Below are 18,622 nucleotides of genomic sequence, written 5' to 3'. Positions count from 1 at the left end.
TTCCACCTATCACATTTCCGACGCCCCTCCCCCAAGTCCCTCCTCCCTACCTTTTATCTTAGCCTGCTGGACACACTTTCCTCATTCCTGAAGAAGGGCTCATGCCCGAAATGTCGATTCTCCTGCTCCTTGGATGCTGCCTGACCTGCTGCGTTTTTCCAGCAACACATTTTCAGCTCTGATCTCCAGCATCTGCAGTCCTCACTTTCTCCTCCATATGAATTAGAGGGCTGGATGAATGTTTATGTTGTTCACGTTATCTCATTCCAAGACTTGATAGGTTTTCACTATTGTCGTTTCTGATGTGATCAAACTTCTCAGTTGTATTACAACTTGTCATAGAGTTATACAGCATAGACGGTCGAACTCGTCTGTGCAGACCAGATATCACAATCTAATCTAGACCCACTTGCCATTATTTGGCCCGTATCCCTCTAAACTCTTCCTATTTGGATGTTGTTGAACTTGAGAGAGTGCAGAAAAGATTTACAAGGATGCTGCTGAACTAGAAGGCTTGTGTTATAGGAAGAGGCTGAATAGCCTGGGGCGTTTTTCCCTGGAGCCTTGGAGGCTGAGGAGCGACATTATAGAGGTTTATAAAATCATGACGGGCATGGATTGGGTGAATAACCAAGGTCATTTTCGTGGGTGTGGGAGTCCAAACCTAGAGGGCATAGGTTTAAGGTGAGAGGGGAACAATTTAAAAAGTTACCTGAGGGGTAACCTTTTCACGCAGAGCGTGTTGCATGCATAGAATAAGGGCCAGAAGACGTGGTGAAGGCTGATACGATTACAATATCTAACAGGCACCTGGATGCATAGTTGTACCTTGATATGTTCTGATTTATAGCGATAATGTATCTTTTAAAGCACCTGATTGAGATTTATACAGAAAAAGTCTCTACTGATAACCTGTGTATTGTTTTAACATTATTTTGTGAAATGACAGCTAATATCTCAAGTTTAACAGTAATTCACTATTGTTTTCTGTGGTTTTTTTCTAGAAAATGGCTCTGGGTCTGGAGAAGGAGGTATGTTTATATCTTTTTACACATTCAGGTATGAAAGTCAACCTTATAGCAGTCAAAGTAGAAACAGAAGATAACAATTCTATACAGTGCTGGGTATTTGTAAAGTGTTGCAGTGGGAGAGGGACACAAGTGGTTCCCTTTTATTCCTCTACACAGCTTAAATCCTATCAATTTCTTATAATTTGAGGTGGGCTTTATTTAGTCTATTCAATCTGGCTATGAGTTCTAAACTAAAACATTTAACAAAGCAATGGCCTTTTCAAAAAGGTTAAGAATTGATTCTGTTGCTATTGAATGTATTGACGTCTTCAGTATTTCAAAAGAGCTACTATTTCACAAGTGGTTTCTAATATCTCCATAACTTTCTGAAGGTCATGAACATTTAATTTTTTGAGCAAGTTCCAAATGGATCAAGAATGTAAATCACTGTCTGATGATATTGGTGTCATACCCAGATATGATTCTAGTGAAATGTTGCAATTTGCTTATAACTTCTTATCCAACACATACTACATTAGCAATCCATATGATGAGAGACAATACTAGTGATGAGTATTTCTGTGAAATGCATCTCAGAAAGTGATAACATAACTTAAAAATGCAAATGGTTATCTCAGATCTAAATCATTTGGCACAAATTTGATAATAATTGGCATCCACTGTCATTTTACCATTTTAATTATGGAAACATGAGAAAAAGTTAAGAAGATGTCAAGAGTGCACTTCCGTATAATGGTTCTGGTTCGAAAGTATGAACTGTTCATGCCACCTGAATTTCTTCCTCCACAACTTTAATAGAAATGTTGGCACCTTTAAAATAAATGTGAGAACTCATCTTGCTAAACTTAGAGGAAATTCACAGACTATTGCATTAAAAGTTCAAATGTTGGAGTCTATGACATAAATTAAGGATCTCTTTATTATAAACCATTAAATTTTATTTACGATACAAATAGTGAGACTGGACATGGTGTATTGTGTATAGTTTTGGTCTCCCTACCCTATACTTGCCATAGAGGGAGAACAGCAAGGGTTCCCTCGGATGATACCAGGGATGGCAGGACTTTCATATGAGGAGAGGTTGGTTCAACTGGACCTGTATTCACTATAGCTAAAAAGAATGAGAAGGGATCTGATTTAAATTTTAACAGTGATAAACAAACTAGATGCTTGGAGGATGATTCAAAAACTAGGATCACAGTCTCAAGATATGGGGTAGGCCTTTTAGGAAAGAGATGATGAAACATTTCTTCAGGCTGGTCAACCTGTGGAATTTGCATCCACTGAGGGCAGTGGAAGCTGGGTCACTGAGCATATTTAAGGAAGAGATTGATAAAATGTTAGGTATTAGAGGCATCAAGCATATGCAGGAAAAGCATGAATATGGCCTTGAGATAGAACATCAGCCTGATTATATTGAATGGCAGAGTAGGTTCAAAGTGTCAAGCAGCTTACTCCTCATTCTGGTTTTTATGTTTCACATGAATCGGTTCCATTTGCCCGTTCACAATTTTTATTGGAGGTGACCAGAGCATGGTAACTGATTTCAAACATGTTGAGTTCAGAGTAACACTGAATCATTTGTGTTTTCCTGACTAAAACTGCTGTATAAAATATATGAGGAAGTTTGATTCAGTGCAAGTCAGTAAAATGGGAGGGCACTGACCTAGTGGTATTATTGCTAGATCATTAATCCAGAGAACCAGGCAACATTCTGCCATGGCAGCTAGTGGAATTTGAATCCAATAAAAAATCCATAATTAAGCATCTAATAATCTCACATTGTAGATTATTGGAAAAACCCACCTGGTTCTCTAATGTTCTTTAGAGAAGGAAACTATCATCCTTCCTAGTCTGGCTTACATGTGACTCCAGACCCAAGGCAATGTGGTTAACTCACAATTGAGAGTGTAGTGCTGGAAAAACACAGCAGGTCAGGCAGCATCCAAGGAGCAGGAGGGCTTTTGCCCAGAACATCAACTCTCCTGCTCCTCAGATGCTGTCTGACCTGCTGTGCTTTTCCAGCACCACACTCGACTCTGATCTCCAGCATCTGCAGTACTCACTTTCTCCTGGGTAATAAATTCAGGTCAAGCCAGCAACATCCACATCCTGTGAATGGATGAAAATAATGGCTGTATAGGGGAAGCAGCAAGTTAGCAATTCTTCATGAAAACAGCGGGAAGCCAATTAAGTTATTTAAAAGAAGTGGTTCTGTTGCATTTTCATAAATGTGAAAGAAATGTAATGATAACTTATGAATTCAGTGTGCAGCGCAGGGGATCACAGGCCTCTAATCATCAACCATCTAAAGGTGCTGGCATCCAGGCAAGGTCTCAGACAGTGCAAAGGAACTAAGAGACAGCCAAAAAGAACTGAAAGGTAACATAGAGCTGAGGAATAGGACAGTGCTGCAGAACTGAGGGACAGCATTATGGGGGAATGCATTAGTGGTTGCAGCATCTCAGCAAGGCAAGTAAAGGTGCAATTCCATAGTTATACGATAAATCAGCGAGACATGGTGGATGTTCGCTGCCAGGGCAATGGCCTGTAGAGGAGTTTGAAGCAAACATTGATCTCAACCTTTCAGTCTCCATGGACCCTGAGCTGAGGAGCAGCAACACAGGAGGGGAATAGGCCATTCATTAGAAGTATCACTGCTGCAACAGATCATGGAAGGAAGCCAAAGGGAATGGTAGCAAGTGCAAAACTGAAAACAGGTTTTGTTACATCCTAGAGTTTTCTGGACTCGCATGAACTACTATCAGATGGTGGAACACTAGTGCAAATGAAGACCTTGGCTGGCAAGAGAGACCATCACTGAACTATATGTAAAATGGCAGGAAAACCTGCAACTAGGACTCAGTGGTTACCCAATGTCAGTGTTATTGAAAGTCATTGTTACATTAAACATCAACACATCTGGCCAGTGGAGGGGAGGATAGTGTGGAGTCATATAGGGAGTCCTTGTAATGCACCAACTAATTGCAGGCTTCCCTTAGAGCAATCCAGTGAACTGTACACTCCTCAGTCACAATAGCCTTTCAAATGAGTCTCCTGAATTAAAATGTTCTTCCTCATTCTCCATTGCATCTCTTTTCTTAAAATCTCACATTGTATCCTGTAATACTGTTGTCATCAGTTGTAATCTTATAAAGATCATTAACATCACCCGGCAATCTCCTTTGCCTCAAAGAGAGCAACCACAGCCTAAAAGGTCATCAACCTAAAATGTTAACCCTGTTACAAAGGTGTTGCCCATCTTGCTTTTCCAGCTTTTGTTCTTATTTCATTACCCACTTAAAGAATCATTGAATTTTACAGTAAAGCATTGTGTCTGTATCCGCTCCAGAAAGAGCTACCCCAGCTAGTTCCACCTTCCAGTGCTATCTCTGTAGCCCTTGAATTTCAACATTTTCAAATATATATCTAGCTCTCTTTTGAAACCTCCTATGGAATCCACCTCGATTACCCTCTCAGGCAGCGTATTCCAAATACTAACAACTCTCTGAGTTCCTCCTCATCTCTCTCCTAACTCTATTGCTTAGAATTTTGAAAGTGAAATCCCTTGTAATTTGTCCATTACACACTAGAAAATGAATGGCTTTTAACAAAGTCCAAGTCCACATTTTAGTGAAAACGTTATTTCAGTAACCACATTCTATAAACTCACACCACTTGATTACCAGCTCCTGGTATTTTCCACTCAATTAATATATTCATCACCTCTTTCCTTATTCCATTAGGTCTCTGACACTCTTCTGACCATATTAAATTATAATGGATTTGATTTTTTATTTACTAATTACATCTCAGTAAAATTTTTAAAACCTGTTCAAAATAGCAACATACTATATTCCTTGTTTCTTTTCTTTAAGAGCATAAGAATTAGGAACAATAGTTTGCAATACAAACCTCAAGCCTATTTCACCATTTAATAAAATTGTGATTAATCACATCTCAGTCTTAACTCTGTTTCTTTTGTGCTTAATCTCTACAACTCTTTCACCCATCATTAATTAAAAATCTGTCTATCTCTTCCTTAAATTTATTCAATGTTCCAGTGTCCATCACACTCTGGGGTAATGAATTCCGCAGATTTGTGACCCTTTGAGAGAAGTCATTCCTCCTCATTCCTGTTTTAAATCTGCCTCCCCTTAGCCTAAAACTATGATCTCTTGTTCTAGATTGCCCCACAAGGGAGACATTTGCTCCATGTCTACTTTGTCAATACTGTTTAGCATCTTCTATATCTCAATTAGATCTCCTCTTATTCTTATAAACTTCAGTGAGTATAGGCCTAAAGTGTTCAATCTCTCCTCATAAGACAACTCTTTTATCTCTGGAACTAATCTAGTGAAGCATTTTTACACATTAAAGATCTAAGCATCCTAATTCCAGTATATGTAACAATTTCTTAGAGCTTACTCCTTTCTTTTTGAAACAGTCAGATAACTGACTACTGCTATGCACCTACAGGTCATTCTGCTATAATGAGACAGTTGCGTTCCTCTGCAACCCTGTGCTATAGAAAATCATGCTGTACAAGACCGCGGTAGAAAATTGCTATACCCGTTCAGTAGAAAGTTTGCATTATCCAAACAGCATCCACAATTCATCAATGATGTTGTAGCCAATTTGTGTTAATAAAACATGCTTTATACTAGAATGACCAAATTGGAGCTTTCTTCATTCCCCAACATCAGTTTTAAAACTGCAGTGTTTAATCCTCAGTCATTTTTCATTCACATGTTTTTTTGAATGAATGAATGATGATTTATTGTTGTTTACAGTGAATAATACATTCAAATACAGTGAAAAGCTTCAATTGTCAGCAAAATCTGATGCCATTTTGAGTAGTTTAAGAAAAAAAAGGACATAACTAAAAGAGTGTCCATCATCATTCCACCAGCTCTGCCCTGAACCCTCAGCTAGCTCACCATCATCTGTGGTGCCACCCCTCCTCCACCATCCCTCTGCTGCCTGTGCCAGTCTCATTAGAGTTGCCATTCTTCAGGCATCATTTCTTCACCGCTTGGCCCGCCTCGCCATTGCCACTGCCAATGTTGGACCCACAGTCACCCTCCAACCAGGAGCCCCTGGCTCCATTGTTGTCTCTCCAATAACCAGTGGACTCCATCTTCATGCTGACCACAGCCAGGAGCTGCAGTGCATCCTCACGGAATAACCAGGAGATCCCAGCTCTGAGCCTACCACTGTATATTATCCAATCGGGATCTATTATCAGTGTTGAACTCAATGAGTATTCCTGCTGAATCCCATTTTAGAATTTCTTCCAGTATTTTTGGTGAGTGAAATCACCATAGGGAATTCTCCTATAATGCCACAGTTGCATTCCAGCAAAATCTCACTTAATCGAAATAGTGGGGCCTATGGGAAAAGTGGGGTTAGGAGCAGACAAGCAAAAGAATACTCACTATCACTCAAACATCACCCAAAAGCAGAACACAAATTGTAGTACAGCTTGAGTGAATGTTTAAATTGTATTTATTAATGAAAGAATAATAAATTTAACACAGCCCATTTAAAAAAAAACATAAGGAAGCTGTGCTCTGTACAGTACCTCTCACAGAAAGCTGCCCTGTTGGCAGCTGACATCATGCATGAGCAGAACAGCATGAAGACCACGTGGACATTAGCGCATGCACAGAATGGAGCATGCAAATCGATCCCCCCTGGAATTGCACTATTGCCAACAGAGGTAAGCATTTTCAAAAATACCATTCCCTAATTCTTCAGCGACACTATAGCCAAACTGTGCTGCTGAAGTGCTCATTATCTCAGAACTACCTGTACCTGCTGACTCAGCAACAGCAAGTATTGCCACCTACCACCTGATGAAGGAGCAGCGCTCCGAAAGCTAGTGCTTCCAATTAAACCTGTTGGACTATAACCGGATGTTGTGTGATTTTTAACTTTGTACACCTCAGTCCAACACCAGCATTTCCAAATCATGTTGCCGTCTATGTTGCTTTTGACTACATTTTTCTGATCATTTTAGCATCCCAAGCTAAATGGTAATATTTACCTTCCTTTCCCACAAGCAAAACTATAAACCTTTCTGCACTTGAGAATGTGTCACAGCAGAAGAAGCAAGTTTCATGTTCTTAGCCTGTCCTAAGATGGAAACTTGAAAACACCTGTAATTTTCTTATTGTTTTAATTTCCCAAATAAAATCTTCCAACTTGGAATTTTTCATGTTTGTACTCAATTCTAATATTTAAAAACAAGCATCTGGCCTTATTTGGATGTCAAGCCAATTTAGCTGTTCTATTAGACTGTGCAATTCCTCCATCTCAGATTGGAAGCCACTGCATCTTTTTGTTCGGCCCTACTTTGATTAATGGCAACAAGGCTAACATTTTTGAGATAAAATTGCAAATGCAGAGGATACTTGGTCCATTCTACTTGATTTCCAATCTAAAGTATGTAAAAGCCCCTGAAGAAGAATCAAATTGTGCACAAAATTTTAACTCTGTTTCTCTCTCGACAGATACTCCCAGACCTACTGGCTTTTTCTAGCATTTCCTGTTTTTATTTCGGCTTTCCAAATTCCACACTATTTTCCTTTTGTTAGCATGATGTCTTTTCACGTGCATATCCCTCACCAATGTGATAGAGGTATCAGCAAGCGGCAACCTATGTACATCCCAAATTCTCTACAACTTTGTAGTTCTTGTTGTTTTATGGTTTTTACTTTAGTTTTCTAGTTTGTCCTTGATCACTTAAGATCACAATGGTGTTCATGATCTCCTTCAAAGACGTGTTCAGATACACTGCCTTAGCTTACACTGTGTTTTCTCGCCTTTCATCTTTGTCCTTCCATTCCTGAATTTATGGGCCTAACCTTCTGCCTTCATCCTGTAAATTCGTCCAGCTTTTATTTTTCTACAATGGCCTCCTCTGTTCAGGGGTGGACTAAACAGTCCCTATGAAAGGAGAGTCCCATCTGTCCATATTACAGAAACACTGCATGGGAGAAAGACAATCATGCAATGTCTTCCCGCTAACCCCTTCTATCAATGCCCGATGTGCACTTCCCTTCTACCCAGCTGTGGACACCAAGCTTAAGACTTTCTTCCCGATTTTGCACTGCACTCCAGTCTGACAATCCGCCAGTGACTGGCTGCCCTGCATTCTTGGCAGTTTGAATGTCCCTTTCTTTACAGCAGTCATGACATAGATTTCCAGTATACAGTCTTTGCCCTTTCTCTTGCATTTTGTGACCTTTTCTCCTGAAGGAAGGAGGGAAAGTCTCCATAATGCACAGCTGACCATCTAATCAGCTGGTGTCCCTCTGACTCACGATGGGGGTTTTCCTAATATCTCATCCAAGTTCTGGAGATATGAGAGGTAGATGTCTGTCACCCACATACATTCATTTCTCAGGAATCAGCTTCTACTTGGGCACCGAATTGCTTTGTCCACCTGGTCAATTCCTCCCATCAATGAGACTCATTGCATGTTGTGGGAAAGCCACTGCATTGTCACATTACATTACACTTATTCTGTGTAGAGGGAATCATTGTTTAGAGAAATGCATTTGTATATTTGTACTAGTTGGCTCGCCGTTGTCCCGTGACCTCTATCCTCTGGAACATGCTATCCCATTAATTTGCAGCAGCTATTAAGTATTTCATTTGAGTTTATGTTAGCAGTATGAAGCTGAGTTTGAGTGGATTTTCAAAGCTATAAGTGAACTATCAACTTCAAAAACAAAAAAGCAAAGATAACGTAAACCATAGTCTGCAACTTTGAAATGTTAGATTAGTCAGAACGACTCAATCCTTACTGTAGTAGAACTAAAATAAAACATGAGACAGAATTGGAAGTTGTTCTAAGCTCAAAAAGAAAATCTGTAAATAGCTACAGAATTGGATAAAAAAATCCTGAGCAAGTAAGAGTAGCCAGTCTGTTATGAGTGCTGGGGAAAGAGTGCTACAAACTGGTTTACAACGTAGACCTCAATAAGGAGCAGAAAAGCCAGGTTGCAGAAGTTTTCTTATATTCATTCACGGGATGAGGGTGTCACTGGCTAGGCCAGCATTTGTTGCTAATCCTGAAATGCCCAGAGGGCAGTTAAGAGTCAGTTATATTGCTGTGGATCTAGAATCACATGTAGGCCAGACCAGATAAGGGCAGCAGTTTCCTTCTTTAAGGGACTTTAGTGAATCAGACTGGTTTTTCTGGTTCATGGAGCTATCGTCATCATTAGACTTATAATTCCAGATTTTGTTTTGTCTTAATTCAAATTCTATCATCTGCCAAGGTGGGATTTGATCCCGGGTCCCAAAAACATTCCTGGGTTTCTGGATTAACAGTCTAACAATAATACTACTAGCCTCTTGCCTTCCTTCATTGCCTTTGAATGTTTTGAAGACCTACTTTGAATTCTATACTGATGTTACTAATGAATGGTATGTGTTCAGTATCAAAGATCAGGGAGAGGAAAGCTATTAGATTAGATTCCCTACAGTGTGGAAACAGGCCCTTCGGTCCCACATGTCCATCCTGACCCTCCAAAGAGTAACCCACCCAGACCCATTTCTTTCTGATTAATGCACCTAACACTATGAGCAATTCACCTAACCTGCACATCTTTGGACTGTGGGAGAAAACCCACACAGATACGGGAGCGGGGGAGTCACCTGAGGTTGGAATCAAACTCAGGTCCCTAGTGCTATGAGGCAGCAGTACTAACCACAGAGCCACTGTGCCATCCACAGACTCTTGATCAGTCTGTGACAGCGCTGAGATGTCTAGCTGAATCCTGAGTTTCTCTCAGGCTTAAGTGATCTGACTGTTGAAAGAAGTGAAATTTACACTCAAACTTATTGCAGAAGCTCTAAGGCTGACAATCATCACCTGGAGTATATAATGACAGGACAGACCTGCTGAGACATGTTTAGATCAGAGTGGTGCTGGAAAATTACAGCAGATCAGGCAGCATCTGAAGAGCAAGAAAATCGACGGTTCAGGCAAAAGCGCTTCATCAGAAATAAAGGATTCTATTCCTGACAAAGGGCTTTTGCCCGAAACTTCGATTTTCCTGCTCCTCAGATACTGCCTGACCTGCTGTGCTTTTCCAGCACCACTCTGATCTAAACTATGGTTTCCAGCATCTGTAGTCCTCACTTTTGACCTGCTGAGACACATTCCAGGCCAAACAAAAAGACCACATTGGTAAAAAGGAAGAATTGTTTGCAGAAGATCAAGGCCAGAAGACAGAATTTAAATATGCACAGGACATCACACAAAAGCATAGGAAGTCAGTCCAGCATGAGGAAAGCAATGCCTTAACTGAAAGAAGCTGAAACACCTTTTGCACAGGAGTGATTAACTAGAAGGAAACAAAACAAGACAATAGAGATGTCTGCTGGAGAGATGTCAATTGATAATTCTGATGAATCACTGTCCACCATATCATGCTAAGTTAGCAGCATCGGGATCCATTGGTTTGTGACTGATGGAATGATGATTGCATTGCTATGAACTCATCTGATGGCAATACTAGACAAGTTTGATCCTAAAGTGAAACCTAGCTCATTGGAAAAAAACAATTCTTTTTGTAATGAAGGTATCATGGTGACCAATCACAGAATATATTCAAATAAGACTGACAAGAAAACACAAAAGGAAAGAAAAATGGAAACAAAATTTTATGTATATGAATGGCAGTTTTGAAAGGTCTTGTCATAAATATGTATAGAAAGATTAAATACTTTTTCCCACCAATATCCTTTAGAGATACTCAACCCCAGTGAGGCATCACTCCCATTTTCACTTGAAAATTTCCTGCTAAACCGAAAAAGTAATAATTTATTTTTCCTTTGATCATTTCTGCACATTCAAAATGTGCTTTTCTCCATCCCTCCCCTGAAATGAGTAGACAGGCTCATTCATTGACTTTTCACTGTCTTTAACTACTTTGAGACTGCTAAAATAGTTTATGGCCTCCTTCCAACCCTGATGGCCTGAAGACTTCCACAAACTAAAAGTGCCATTTTACTCAAAATAGATCTTCTGAACTGCACTTGCTAATGGCCCCGGTTCTGTTTCAGTAGGTCATAAAAGTACAACAATTATTTCCCCAGGTATCTTACTCACTCATTTAACTTAAGGCAGATGCTTTCTTGGAAAGACTGTCTTTAGCTCCCTGTTCCAGTAACTTTCTGATCTTTTCTTAAAAGAGTAAAATTACACCTGCACAGCACTGAAAACCAAAAACCCACTTACCCCTTTAGAATCAAAAAGTCAAAACTATAATCATAAATTATAAATCTGCATCACAGCAGGAGAGCATCAAATGAATGTGAAATATCAGGTAGACGCTAATGCTTCATACAACACTGAGATTTGCAAACCTGATCAAAATGACTCAGGATGATGATCCAAGAGTTAAACCCTTAAAGGTAAGTTTCAGGCAATATAATGGAATGTTACTCATTGAAGAGGACATATAAAGCTGAGAGCCCATACATTGAGAAGAACGAAGGTCTGGAATTTTAAATAGTGCAAAATCACTCATCTCAGCTGAAGCAAGTCGAAAGTTTGAATCGTAGCTGAAATGAATGATTTTGCTCACTGTCTCAATGTCCACACTGACTCTCTGAAGAGTAAGCCTCCCAGACCCATTCCCCTACCCTATTACTCTACATTTGCCCCTTACTATTGCACCTAACCTACACATCCCTGAACACTATGAGCAATTTAGCACGGCCAATTCACCTGGCCAGCACATCTTTGGATTGTGGGAGGAAACCAGAGCACCCAGAAGAAACCGACACAGATGATATGGGGAGAATGTACAAACTCCACATAGACAGTCACCCAAAGCTGGAATCATACCTGGGTCCTTGGCACTGTGAGGCAGCAGTGCCAGCCACTAAGCCACCATACTGGTAACTCTACATGAGCCAGGAGACAATTGCAGTGTTTCACAGGGCTTCAGGGCACTGTCTTCCAGACAGATGTTCGAAGATAGCAAAGATGTTTTTACAGAACCTGGATGCCCTCCTTGTGAATTTCATCTCAAAGTAGAGATAGGACCAACACAACATGAGTTACATATGAACATAGTAACAAGGAATAATAGGATACTCAGCTCCTTGATGCTGCTCTGCCATTCAATAAGATCAAAGCAGATCATTTAACCTCACCTCTCCATCCCCAATAACCTTTCATCCCCTTGGTAATCAAGAATCTTTTCTTCCAAGTCTAGCCTGAAAGACAAAACAGGAAAGCTGAAAACAAGGTGAGTAATCTAAAAAGAGACAGCTCCTACAAACGTGAATACCTGGTTATCAGCAGAGAAAAAATTTTGAAAACTGCAAGTGTGCAAAGCTCAAAAGGAGCATTATTAAGGTTTTAAGAGACCTTACTACGATATATAAACCATTAAAGAAATTTTGCCCGAACTTGCCAAGGCAAAGGTATTTAGTACCTGGTAAGTGTAGAGCTGTACTGGCAAGTGAAGCTGGATGAAAACAGCAGTTTTCTGACTAAATCTGTAATGCCATTTAAGAGATATGGATGGATGCACATCCTGCTTGATATTTCCACTGCTCCAGAAAACTATCACTGCAGATAGTGTAAAGTAATCAGTGATTTTCCTGGAGTGGAAACTATTGTGAATTACCTGCAAGTCTATGGATATAGAGGTATGATGGAAGAAACCATTTCAGACCAAGATCAGAAACTAGTGTGACTGCTGTACAGAGCTCACCATATGAACCTGAAGGTGAACAAGAAGAAGATGCAATTGAAAATGCCTGAAGTCCAGTATTTAGATTGTGTGCTGACAGCAAAGTATTGTGGCTGGATCCTGACAAGATGAAAATAGCAACAGAGATGCTACAACCAACAGAGAGTCATACAGCACAGAAACGGACCCTTCGGTCCAACCAGTCCATGCCGAACATAATCCCAAACTAAGCTAGTCCCACCTGTCTGCTTTTATCCCATATCCCTCCAAACATTTCTTATTCATGTACTTTTATAAATGTCTTTTAAACGTTGTAACTGTTCCCACATATACCACTTGCATACATGAACCACACCGTGTAAATAAAATTGCCCTGTTTTAAATCTTTCTCCTCTCACCTTTAAAATAATGCCCCAGTCTTGAAATCTCCCACCCTAGGGAAAATAACATTATCTATACTCTTCATTATTTTATAAACCTCTGAAGGGTCATCCCTTAACTTCCTATGCTCCAGTGAAAAATCGCAACCCATCCAGCCTTTCCTTGTAACTCAAACCCTCCACATACTGGTGAATCTCTCTGAACCCTCTCCAATTACAGGGAGACCAGAAGGGACACAGTACTCCAGATGAGGCTGTACAGTAGATGTGAAACTGTGAAACTTATGCAGCGACTTGTTGAATTTGTGAACAATTTAGCAAAGGTCTTGTTTAACTTGATATTAGCATGTTAACCTCTACAAAAGTTCATTGCTAAGAATGTGCAGTGGGGTACGAAATGAGAACCAAATTTCACTAAAGTCAAACAACTAATGATAACCCTAGTACTGAGATACTATGATGTCAAAGGTTTCCTTGTAGCCTGGTGCCAACAAGACAAGACCAGGAGCAAGAGATGGAAATGTGTTGCTGGAAAAGCGCAGCAGGTCAGGCAGCATCTAGGGAACAGGAGAATCGACGTTTCGGGCATTAGCCCTTCTTCAGGAAAGCTAATGCCCGAAACGTCGATTCTCCTGTTCCCTAGATGCTGCCTGACCTGCTGCGCTTTTCCAGCAACACATTTCCATCTCTGATCTCCAGCATCTGCAGACCTCACTTTCTCCTCAAAGACCAGGAGCAACCCTTATGCAGGAAGAACCAGCTGTATTTGCATTCAGGTTGCTAATGCAAAATGAATGATGCTAATCTCAGATAGAAAAATAATTCTTGACTATTGTCTTTATGAACTTTTTAATCAGTATCTGTTTGGGAGAGACAAAGTGCTAGAGAAGTCTGACCGTAAACCACTCAAAGCATTTTTCTCAAAAAGATTATTTTCTTTGTTGACCATGGATATTGAGTAACTTGGAAGTGCAATTTGTTAGTTTTTGAAAAGGTGAAAAGGGTTGTTTGGAGAAAGCACAGTGTATGTGTGACTAGCATGTGCAACACACAGCATACTGGCTGGCTGTAGTCATGTGACTTCAACCTCTGCTGTTACTTACTTTCATTTAACTTTGTAGCAGCCCTCAAACACATTTACTTGAAACCACTATTGATCAGCTTGTAACATTGTACCTAGATGTACTTTTGGACCCCATGGTGGCTAAGCTCTGCATATCTCTCCCTTCAGGCCTCCTTGGTCAGGCAGAAGGGTTTCTTGCAATCTGCAGGAACAAGCAGCACACTTCATTTAAATGTAGCCTGAAGGAGAACCTGATTTACAACTTCCTGTTCTTTCCTATTGACCTGCTATTGCTCTGGTGTAGTGACGTATTGGGGCATTGTGCTGGAAATCACAGCCCACTATTCCCAGAGTCCTATCAAATATGAAGATTTAATGCAATTGTCATGAATGCCAACTTTCCTTTGACCAACTGCTACCCAGGATAACAACAAACCCCTTCAAGTTTTCTTCAGTAACAATAAAATTAACTATTTATTGTAATGTTCAGAATTTTAACAAGAGCAGTAAAAGAATGGGATTTCTAATTTATGTGACTTCACCTTTACTCCTTATAAAACTTCCCAAACACAGCCTCACAAAGGAAAATGGATAAAATACAAATATTCTGAGTGGAGGAAAAAATAGCCAGTTGTGAATCACCAATAGAAAATCACAAACTATGATGGATTGGTTCCACAATCCTTTTTCTTCTTTGACAATGTCTCAACATTGCCTCACAGTGATGAGCAATCTTTAGTTCCCTGGTCACTTTGCTAGGCCAGGGTCTTTCTGGTTTTCGAGGAGAAAGTGAGGTCTGCAGATGCTGGAGATCAGAGCTGAAAATGTGTTGCTGGAACAGCGCAGCAGGTCAGGCAGCATCCAGGGAACAGGAGAATCGACGTTTCGGGCATAAGCCCTTCTTCCTGTTCCCTGGATGCTGCCTGACCTGCTGCGCTGTTCCAGCAACACATTTTCAGCTCTTTCTGGTTTTCATTAGGTTATACAACTACTTCTTTTAGCATTTTGAAATGTATTTTTATTCTGCTGTTCCAATAGAAAATTGGGGATAGCAACTTGACAGAGAAAGGAAAGAGACAAAAGATTGATACAACTAACTTCAGGAGGTCTCTTTACTACTTCTCTCTGTGACTCCCCTTACAGAACCTGTAATAAACTGAAACCTGACCAATCAGAGGCTTATTACTGTGCTGAGCTCTCCTAAACCTATGATAATTGGGTGTGAATTGAAAGCCAGGGCAGATTATCCTGAACGTACCCAATTTGAAATGCCTATTTGTCTGGGCATAATGTTCCCAGTAGTAATATTGTTTCACATGCTCCAGTTAGCTGCACTTCTACATCCTTGTATGGTCCCTTTTTCTAAGTCATGTCTGGTTTTGTTATTTTCAGTCCATAGGCAACAAAAAAAAATGAGATCTCTTTCACTGGGAGATGGGTTCTCACAGTGGCTGGCATGGCAATGTGCGAGACTCAATAGCAAACTTCAATCAGATCTCTCTCCTATTCAAAAATGCTGTGATAATGTGATGCTGAGATCACATCCTGCCTGCCTGCTCCCTACATTTGATTTTCTGGGCCCTGTACCTCCATCGTGTTAATCAGCCAGCCGCCATAATGTTGTTTTCAACAGCCACTAAATCTAAACAATGACGCTGTACAATGCTGGATTCATAGCCAGGAGCCACAGATACAAATGCCACCTTGGAATTTTAGATCCTGGTGTTTTAACATACAATGTACAACTATACTAATATCCAATAAGTGCCAGCAAGTCAGATTCAATGCATAGAAGATACATAAACTTGCACTTTAGTAAAACTTTGAGATTTGTCCTCTCCTCATTTTCTTTTCAGAATAATTTAAATTAACATTAAGGGTACAAATCTGAGCAAGGAAAATCAAAAATGAACTAACTCCCCTTTTGCCAGCTGCTGCTTCAGAGAAGCAGAAAAGGAATTGATTTTTTTTTAAAGTGGGTTAGTTGCATTGTGTGCTTCAACTTAATAGGAGTCAATTTTTGAACAACACAAACATGACATATTTCATTAACGGTGAACAATGTAAGAGGAAGCATCAAATCAAATTCCATGCAGTGGCTGTTATTTATAAACAACATTATATTCCCACAATAAATTGAGATTGTAATATATACAGCAGAGTAACAATGGTGACATCACACAGCTGGATCTATCCCCTTGTGATCAATTGGCAACCACTGAATGGTTCAAATAATTGGACTTACATGTTTTGCTCAATCACTGGTGTGACTGGGTAGCATTGACCAACAGTATGGTCAGATGTGTAATTGTAACTGTATATGACTGTTTCTGGTTCTCAGAATTTCAAAACATTACTGCTCATATCTAGATTGTCTTATTATCCAGACAGGTCACACATTTAGCCCACGTGAATACACGGAGAAAAAAAGTCGTGCCCAGTGCATATATTACCTAGTCACTCAAAATGTTGGATTTTGTTTCATATTCAGATGAATATATACACAACGTAAGCAATGTAATAGCAAAATACATCAAAGGACAGAATCTGAATAACATGGCCAATGACAAGATATGTGGTAGAATCAGGTGACATGTGAAGAAAGGCCCATTTCAATGTCAGGATCAACTTGTGCAATCTTTTATGCTTTTTACAAGCATTGTAGTGAGACTCTAGCAAGACAGTGGCGAGTCGCCAATTGGTTGGGATTATTGACTGTTAAACGCTTTGTTGACAGCCTAACTCGCCTCATCAATATTTAGTTTGCTAACCTCCCAAATTCCAAACAAGGTCAACATCAGAAAGACTCGACAAGGAAGCCAGAGCCTGTAGTTTCCTTGCTACAGTATTGCAATGATAGTCGAAGTGCAGGAGTGTCCTGTAGTTGGATTGGAGATCAGGCTGGCAGATGTCAGATGCCAGTGCCCAAGGACATAAAGCCCATTTGGCAGATTTGGCTTATCACTTTCTTTGAACGACTTCAGTGTTGGATACGGATGCTCTGTGAATATTGGCCACATACGCTTTGTATACATTGACATTGACATTTGACATCTGCCAGCCTCAAAGAACTCTCATAGCTCATCTCCAATCCACTGACAAGTCACTTGGAGTCATAGAGATGTACAGCATGGAAACAGACCCTTCGGTCCAACCCGCCCATGCCGACCAGATATTCCAACCAATATCCCTCCAAACCCTTCCTATTCATATACCCATCCAAATGCCTCTTAAATGTTGCAATTGTACCAGCTTCCACCACATCCTCTGGCAGCTCATTCCATACATGTACCACCCTCTGAGTGAAAAAGTTGCCCCTTAGGTCTCTTTTATATCTTTCCCCTCTCACCCTAAACCTATGCCCTCTAGTTCTGGACTCCCTGATCCCAGGGAAAAGCCTATTTATCCTATCCATGCCCCTCATAATTTTGTAAACCTCTGTAAGGTCACCCCTCAGCCTCCAAGCTTCAGGGAAAACAGCCTCAGCCTATTTAGCCTCTCCCTGTAGCTCAGATCCTCCAACCCTGGCAACATCCTTGTAAATCTTTTCTGAACCCTTTCAAGTTTCACAACATCTTTCCGATAGGAAGGAGACCAGAATTGCACGCAATATTCCAACAGTGGCCTAACCAATGTCCTGTATAGCCATAACATGACCTCCCAACTCCTGTAATCAGTACACTGACCAATAAAGGAAAGCATACCAAACACCTCCACTTTTCAAGGAGCTACCAACCTGCACTCCAAGGTCTCTTTGTTCAGCAACACTCCCTAGGACCTTACCATTAAGTGTACAAGTCCTGCTAACGTTTGCTTTCCCAAAATGCAGCACCTCGCATTTATCTGAATTAAACTCCATCTGCCACTTCTCAGCCCATTGGCCCATCTGGTCCAGATCTTGTTGTAATCTGAGGTAACCCTCTTCGCTGTCCACTACACCTCCAATTTTGGTGTCATCTACAAACTTACTAACTGTACCTCTTATGCTCGCATCCAAATCATTTATGTAAATGACAAAAAGTAGACGGCCCAGCACCGATAATTGTGGCACTCCCCTGGTCACAGGCCTCCAGTCTGAAAAACAACCCTCCACCACCACCCTCTGTCTTCTACCTTTGAGCCAGTTCTGTATCCAAATGGATAGTTCTACCTGTATTCCATGAGATCTAACCTTGCTAGTCAGTCTCCCATGGAGAACCTTGTCGAACGCCTTACTGGAGTCCATATAGATCACATCTATTGCTCTGCCCTCATCAATCTTCTTTGTTACTTCTTCAAAACACTCGATCAAGTTTGTGAGACATGATTTCCCACGCACAAAGCCATGTTGACTATCCCGAATCAGTCCTTGCCTTTCCAAATATATGTACATTCTGTCCCTCAGGATTCCCTCCAACAACTTGCCAATCACTGAGGTCAGGC

At 40.5% G+C, this 18,622-nt stretch overlaps 1 protein-coding gene across 1 annotated transcript in view; it reads left to right on the top strand.

Moving 5' to 3' along the window:
* Nucleotides 1–18,622, top strand: part of LOC122549953 (tomoregulin-1-like) — a 226,681-nt gene that overhangs the window by 133,100 nt on the left and 74,959 nt on the right. The window contains exon 4 of the mRNA XM_043690236.1: nucleotides 1,005–1,031. Within this exon, the coding sequence (XP_043546171.1) occupies nucleotides 1,005–1,031 (27 nt within the window). The remainder of the gene's footprint in view (nucleotides 1–1,004; nucleotides 1,032–18,622) is intronic.

The sequence above is a fragment of the Chiloscyllium plagiosum genome, chromosome 5, assembly GCF_004010195.1.
Source record: "Chiloscyllium plagiosum isolate BGI_BamShark_2017 chromosome 5, ASM401019v2, whole genome shotgun sequence".
NCBI lineage: Eukaryota > Metazoa > Chordata > Chondrichthyes > Orectolobiformes > Hemiscylliidae > Chiloscyllium > Chiloscyllium plagiosum.
The sequence above is the reverse complement of the archived record's forward strand: the minus strand, read 5'-3'. Positions and strand labels throughout refer to the sequence as shown.